This window comes from Diabrotica virgifera, chromosome 1, assembly GCF_917563875.1.
Source record: "Diabrotica virgifera virgifera chromosome 1, PGI_DIABVI_V3a".
Lineage (NCBI taxonomy): Eukaryota > Metazoa > Arthropoda > Insecta > Coleoptera > Chrysomelidae > Diabrotica > Diabrotica virgifera.
This window is the reverse complement of record NC_065443.1, coordinates 271,068,714-271,076,904: the sequence shown is the minus strand read 5'-3', so window position 1 is coordinate 271,076,904 and position 8,191 is coordinate 271,068,714. Positions and strand designations below refer to the sequence as shown.

Here is an 8,191-nt window from a genome sequence, read left to right as displayed (position 1 = left end):
AACAGGAGCCTTGAATAGCACAGGAACGGTTTCATTAGAGGCTATCACAGGTCTGCCTCCGCTGGAATTATATATTTCGCCGGTAGCCTTTATGATCATCCTGAGACTTAGAGCAAACAATACTTGGAGGCCAAATTATGTATTGAATAGCCACACAAACATTACTGGAACTATACTTGAGGAATCCATCTTTATGATGAACTCAGATATGATGACACCAGAACTAATCTTCACTGAGAAGATTGACACAATTATACCATCTAGAGAACAAAAAGTCCCAAATATTAATGGGGTTTTAATAATAGGGTATTAATATGGTTCACTGATGGATCTAAAACTGCCCATGGTACTGGATCAGGAGTCTTTGGGCAAACATGTAACTATAATAAATCTTACAGCCTAGGTCAACATACAACGGTGTTCCAGGCTGAAGTTTTTGCTTTGGTGGCCTGCATTGATGAAATCATTGATGAGTACCCTAAAGCTAAGAGAATCAACATTTACACAGATATCCAATCGGCTATTCTGGCTGTAAAGAACCCTCTCACCAAATCAAAACTGGTGAGAAACTGCAAAGATCTCCTCAATAACCTGGCAAGACAATAAAGTGTCTTTAATATGGGTGCCGGGTCATGAAGGGGTGCATGGGAACGAACGAGCAGATATGTTAGCGAAACAAGGCTCGAGAGAATCTTTTGTGAGAACCTTTCTGTGGCATCACTAAAGATGCTATGAGAAACGAGGTTCAGAAATGGCTGATAAAGAATCATCGAAATAAATGAAGAACCACTCAAGGGTAAATCGAGACTAAAAAAATAATCAAGAATATTGATAAAAAACTCTCGAACCGTTTGTTGAACCTCAATAAACGAGAGATCAAAACGGTCACTGAAATGGTGACTGGACATTGCCGTTTAAGAAATCACCTATACAAACTAGGTAGGTGAATGAACCATGGTGCAGAAAGTTCCAAATGGAAGAAGAAACTGCCATACATATACTATGCCATTGCAGTGTGCTAGGTGATGTAAGGCAGGGCTTCACTGGTGAAATGAGGTTTGAACCAGAAGAGATCCTAAAACTACCAATAAGAAAACTGTTGGCCTTCGTTGAGGCCACAGGACTTATTAAAGTTTAAGGAAAATAACAGGGTTTGGTACAAAGATTTTATGACCAAGTGCCAGAGACTAACGAGTCTCGCCTGAGTTAAGAAGAAGAAGAAGAAGAAGAAGATATTGAAAATTAATATCTCGTGAAATTTTGTCATATCTTTGTTATTCTGTATTTCGAATAAATAATGTCAGTTGACTGATTTTGAAGAACATTGAATATCACATCGGTTTGGGTAAACACTTTCTTAAAAATATGTAAAAAAATATTAAAAGAATAATCATTTAGTAAAGTTTTCAAACCGATTGCTTCACGGATCGAGATATCATCGCTTTCAAAATTGTCGCTTTTAATAATAAAATTAAAAACTTCTAATAGTAGGGGAGCAAAGTATGCTAAATTTGCAGTTAGTTGTAATTATTAGGGCCTAAAATTAAAAAAAGGTAAGTAAAATTTTCCATTTTAGTGGGCGCTCTCTTTCTATTTCCAACAATCGTTTTTCCCGATTATACCGCCATCTATCCATAATTCGAAAACATGTCTCTAATAAAAGTTGCTTATTTTTACGTAAAGAATCCAAATCTGCAATAAAAGTTTGGGGGTCACATTTAAGATTTTAAAGTAACCCCCCACCCCACCTCCTTGGGGGGTCGTATTTGGTAGCATTGGATAGATTTTTCAAAAACATTTTGAAGTGTATTTTGCAGTTTTTCGATCTGATACTCCGTGGGGCTCATTTTTAGTATCATTCGATAGATTTTTAAAAAATATTGAATTCGTATTTTTTAGTTTTTCGATCTGACGTTCATTTCGCGAAATATTCGCCTTTTTTTTGTGAAATTTTTGACTCACCCATTTCCTTACGTTCCCCTCAAATCGTCAGATTTTTGAAATATACATACACTCTTTTGCATGTACTTAACTTATTATTTATTTATTTGCTCAACAGGTCATGTAGGCCCTGGGCGTGAAAAACACAATTACATTTTTTTTACTTACTGCCTTTTGTAGTTCTGGATTCTATTTCTTTATCTTCATGTCCATTTTCCTTTACTTTCACACCAAGGTAAGTAAACTCTTCCACTCTGTCAAAACTGTATATGTAATCTTTCTCCCCTTATATTTTTATAAACTCTTCATTGTCTTGCTGTGTATCACCCATTATCATGTATTTAGTTTTCTTTTCATTTATCTTTAGACCAAACCTATTTGCTTCTTTTTCTATCTTTTTCACAATTCTTTTCAATTCTTTCTTTGATTTTGCTAATATTGTTAGATCATCCGCAAAAGCAATACATTGATGTTCGTTTTTAAATATGGTTTCTTCCATTTTTATGCTGCAATTCCTCATTATTACTTCAAGAACAAGATTGAACAACGTGGTTGACATCGGGTCACCCTGCCTGAGTCCTTGTTTGATTTCGAAGTCCTCTGAGATTTCTTTCCACACTACTTCGCTCAGGGCCGCCGATAAAGTGTTGGCCGCCCGTGTGCAACTTAATATTTGCCGCCCCCTTCCAACACTTTAGTCGTTTCAACGTGGGTACTAGTATTTAAAGAAATATGCAGGACACCATAACGCGTATATGAATAATAATTGCTCTGATCTCGACGTTACTATATTTAAATATATAGGCCTGGATCCCGCGTACCAAAAAATTTGATTAATAGCAAGCTGAAAAATTGTTAATAGCTTAACGGTGTCTATTCGGACAAACTTTGATGTATGGGAACACTGGAACAGGGGAAGTTTTAATTGTGGAACAGGTTAAAAATTTGGAACGTCAGACTACGAAAACGTTCCACGTATTTTGTCGGACATAACTTCCAATTGATTTGTTACCATTTCATTAAACTCTCATGCCGAAATCAGACTGATGTTTATCACCAACTGGGCATTTTAATGAGTGGAATACGAAGAATATGTCAAATGACAGGAATCATGTTGGTTAGTAATATCAGTCTGATTTTTGCATGAGAGTTTAATGAAAGGGTAACAAATCAATTGGATGCTCTGTTCGACAAAATACATGGGACGTTTTCGTAATCTGACGTTCCAAATTTTTAAACTGTTCCACACTTAAAACTTCCCCTGTTCTAGTGTTCCGGTACATCAAAATTTGCCCGACTAGACACCGTTAAGCTATTAACAAGTTTTCAGCTTGCTATTAATCAACTTTTTTTTGTTTTTGGTACACGGGACCCAGGCCTATTTGAAATACAGTGGTATGCAAAAGAAAAGCGTGTCTAAAATCATCAAATTCTCAACTTAGACTGAACTATAACCCTATCCATAACAATACATAAGCATAAAGTAACAATATCATAACAGCAACCGTCGAGTAATAAAAAAGATTTTTTTAAACCATCTGGTAATAAAAAAGACTTGTTTATTAGTCAATGAGAGCAACTTTACAAGCACTTATCTGAATTCTCGGAAAGTATCCTATTGTCGTATCGTACTCTCTTAACAAATCATAAATGTTTAGAATTTGAAAAAATCGCAAATGGGCCACGTAGATAAAAATATCTTAAAGAATCCGCCAGCCACTTTAAACTAAAAAGCATTTCCGGAACTACTTTACGACTACAGCTACAAAAGGGCACTTCATTTATAATAAATAACATTTTCTGGCATTTTTGTTTAGATTGTTTGGAATATTATAGTTTATAGAAATATCTGAATCATTACTATTTAATTTTTTGAATTTATTTTCGTTTTAAAAAAAACTTTTTTGCTGCTTTTGGCCGCCCCTATAATCGGCCGCCCGTATGCGATGAACACTTTGCACACATGGTAGCGGCGGCCCTGACTTCGCTTTTCGTTTTTGCCAACGTCATTTCAATCAAGCTAATCAATTTTTTGGGGATTTGTAGTTGTTTCAGAGCACGGTACATTTCTTTTCTATTTATACGATCATATGCCTGTTGGAAATCTACGAACAGCGCATACAGGGTCGTTTTGTACTCATAGCAATTTGCTTGCAAAAATATGTAAAAAAATATTAAAAGAATAATCATTTAGTAAAGTTTTCAAACCGATTGCTTCACGGATCGAGATATCATCGCTTTCAAAATTGTCGCTTTTAATAATAAAATTAAAAACTTCTAATAGTAGGGGAGCAAAGTATGCTAAATTTGCAGTCAGTTGTGATTATTAGGGCCTAAAATTAAAAAAAGGTAAGTAAAATTTTCCATTTTAGTGGGCGCTCTCTTTCTATTTCCAACAATCGTTATTCCCGATTATACCGCCATCTATCCATAATTCGAAAATATGTCTCGAATAAAAGTTGCTTATTTTTACGTAAAGAATCAAAATCTGCAATAAAAATTTGGGGATCACATTTAAGATGTTAAAGTAGCCCCCCACACCACCTCCTTGGGGGGTCGTATTTGGTAGCATTGGATAGATTTTTCAAAAACATTTTGAAAGTGTATTTTGCAGTTTTTCGATCTTATGTTCATTTTGCGAAATATCGCGGGGTTTGTATTTAAAATTTTAAATTTACTCCCCACCTCTCTCCGTGGGGATCATTTTTAGTATCATCCGATAGATTTTTAAAAAATATTGAATTCGTATTTTTTAGTTTTTCGATCTGACGTTCATTTCGCGAAATATTCGCCTTTTTTTTGTGAAACTTTTTGACTCACCCATTTCCTTACGTTCCGCTCAAATCGTCAGATTTTTGAAATATACACTCTTTTGCATGTACTTAACTTACCTTAACTTAATCTGACAACTTAAAGTATTTTTAAGGATAGATTTTTTTTCGGGCCCCCCTTAACGAACTTCCCTGTGTTAAGAGCCAATATATGGTAGAGGTACATCTACAGGGTACCAGGTTTCTCCCCATATGATAATCTGACGCGCTCGAGTACTGCAAAAATTTCCGCTTGGGCTCCCCTACCTTAAAAGCTGTTTACGAAAATCTGCTACAGTGAAAACTAGCCGAAATTTAAAATTCCATCGCGTCTGACAAAATGTTGCGATTTTTTCCTAAACAAATTGTTTTAAAACATTAGTCCGTTTAGACAAGCTTGAGAAAAATGAAGTAAATCCGCTTAGACTGGCAAATAAAAGATGATATTCTTTAATTTTGTACACGTCTGTTTCAGAAATAATAAATTTATTCCATACTTTTGTGACAAACTGTAGAACACGTTAACTTTTTAAGTTAATTGACCTTTGGATTTAACCAACCCTTGTCACCTTCAATTTTCATCCAACAGCAATCTTGTCAGATTCCAATTTATTCGAGCCTCGTAAAAAATTTAGGTTCATTTATAACTAGAAGGTAATATCTACACAAATGTTTCTCGCTTTTTTTTTTAAATTAAGACCTATCTGGTTGACTCAAATGTTTACTACCAAGCACCGTCTATAAAATAAAGCACATCTGCTGCCTTTGGGAGAAATTTCAATAATATAAGCTCCTTAAAGGAGAGGGTCTTTAATAAATTTGAGCTGTTATTCGCTTTTTGTAACGCTACAGTAAGGTTTTAAAACTGTCAAAAAATGTTTCTACGGGAAATTTATAAACATGAGAGTTATTTATATATAGGGGAGTGCACTTAGAACGAAAACATGCATTGTTTGGAAAAATTCAAACAAGCTTATATTTTTCTAAAACTTTTTTTGTTAGTTTATATACATGTTAAAGTAAAAAGTTCTACAGTTCACCAAGAATAGCTGAAAGTCTGAAATTCTAACTGCCTGCGCGAACAATGAAGTGAGAACGCACTCGGAAGGAAAAAGATAGCCTGTACGCGCGGGTGAACTTTAAAATATAGGTACAATCGGAGACACAAATATAGAAACGTAAAGTTTGAATAGTTTCTAATAGGTCCCGTACACAATTATTATTACTGTCATTACTTTTCTTCAGTATATTTGTAGTATTTTTTTTACAAAATGAGATGTAATAAAATAGATCCAACAAAAACCGCTTGTGTTGCTATGGCATTATAAACCAAAAATTATATTTTTATATTGACTATTTTTATACTTTATATTAGCATTATATTGACCAAAAGGTTTCGGAGAAAAAGGGCGTAAGCAGTAGGGTAATAAAGTAGTAATAAAATCGTGTATTGCAATACTAAATAAAAATTAGATGTTCGGTCCCGGTGAAGCATAAATATGGTGTCTTTGTACCAGTACCTTTTGTTAAAAGAGATATTTATAACCTTTCTCGTATCCATTTTCATAACATTTGTCGTCATCGTTTTATTCAATCCACACAAACTTTTCACTAATTTAAAATCAAAACTGACATTTTTTTCAGCCACATATTGCTTCATAGAAGCCCATACTAACTCTATAGGATTCAAATCCGGATAATATCTTGGGTAACCGTAAAACTGAATGTCCTTTATCCTCGAGTATTTTGTCAATTTCATAGGTTTTAAACAGAGCTTTGTGTAATTTTATAATGTCGTATAATTCAAATTTCAACATGTCATCTGTAAAGGAAATATTTCGCGTTGTCAGCCACTGCTGCATTTCTGCTTTCCTGGAAGACATAGTTGGACATTTCTCAGTTTGTACTTTGTGATACGGTGCATTATCAATCACTAAAACGCTGTTCGGGGGCAAATTTGGTATCAATTTATCCTGAAGCCACTTTTTGTAATTGTCGTAGTTCATTGTATCATGATAATCTCCTGTTTTTATAGTAGGTTTGTAGCGCAGATAAGCGTTTTTAACAAAACCACTTTCACCTCCAGCATGCACTATCACAAGCATCTGTCCTTTAGATACTGGTTTTTGTATGCCCTTGTTTGAACTATCAGACCAGCTCTTTTGGTAGGTATGAGATGAATGGACGTATGTTTCATCCATGTATATAATTGGGCGATTTGCGTTCCTGTAACGTTTCATACTACGTAAGAAGTTCAGTCTAAGATGTTAAATATTGGGCTTTTCCATTAATAATTTTCTATTAGTTCTGGTTTTTCGCCAACGAAATCCCATCTTTCTAATTACTGTTCGTAGGCTTTCTATGGAACCTGAGTAGTTGTACTCCTCTGCAAATGTTCTGTGTATGCGTTTCACAGTTGGGACTTGTTTTTGTATTATACAAAAATCCATTATATATCGTCGAAGACGCCCTATATCAAAATCAGCCAAGCACGTTTTTGAAGCGCTTTTTTTTCTCTTTTTGTTTGGAGTTACAAATGAGGAATATTCGCCATCTTCAATTAATTGCATTTCCCGAGCAATTTTTTGAACGCTGCTTAAACTAACACATGTTGCCAATACCACACGTTCCTGCACTTTTTTCAAATCTCTACACGGTTCATTGTTTTTCGCTTCATTTATCATAAAATGAATCACGTTTGCTATCACTTCCCGTGTCTGATTATTTAAAACTTTTTCCTTCAGATTCGATTTAAACAAAATTTGCAAATTTTAAATTGATTCTCCTTTGCGGTTCGTACTTACAAAAAATGTTTCGCAGACTGTACCGACTTGTTCACGTTACAAACGGTAGATATTAAGTGAACGCTCAGTGCGAGATCCGTCGGATGACGAATGCGCATCATGGGCGTGGTTATTTTCAGAATTTCAGCTATTCTTGGTGAACTGTACTCGCGGATTTGGCCGCTAATTTTACTTTATCGTACTACATACGCAGTATGAGTATAATATTACTTTATCGTACTACATACGCAGTATGAGTATAATAGATAAAGTTATAGGATCGTGCAAAATTTTTTTTTTCAGTTTTCACTTTTTTTCGACGTTTTGAGTCCCCCTGAGTCTAAAAAGCAAATAAAAAACATGTCGGAAGTATGTACGTATGTACGTACGTATGTCGCCACCGCCCAGCAAAAACTACTGGACCGATTTCGATGAAATTCGGTATGAGTAAGTTTAAGAGAATTTTGTCGAGAAACTAAGCTTTTGAATAAAACCTCTCAAAGGGGGGCCGAAATAGGGGGGCTATTTGGGGCCCATTTTTGCAAATTCTGACCGAAACGAATGAAATTTAACTTAAAGTTAGCTCATCGATAGGTAAATAGAAATACGGAATTTGACATTTACAAATCCAAAATGGCGGCCAGCATGGCCGACCGC

The 8,191-nt window shown here is 35.0% G+C and overlaps 1 protein-coding gene across 1 annotated transcript; it reads right to left on the bottom strand.

The window, feature by feature from the left end:
- Window positions 1–6,391: 6,391 nt before the first annotated feature.
- Window positions 6,392–6,952, bottom strand: LOC126893397 (uncharacterized). Its single transcript, XM_050663540.1, has one exon. It carries the CDS (start codon window positions 6,950–6,952, stop codon window positions 6,392–6,394), a length of 561 nt encoding a protein of 186 aa, XP_050519497.1.
- Window positions 6,953–8,191: the final 1,239 nt, after the last annotated feature.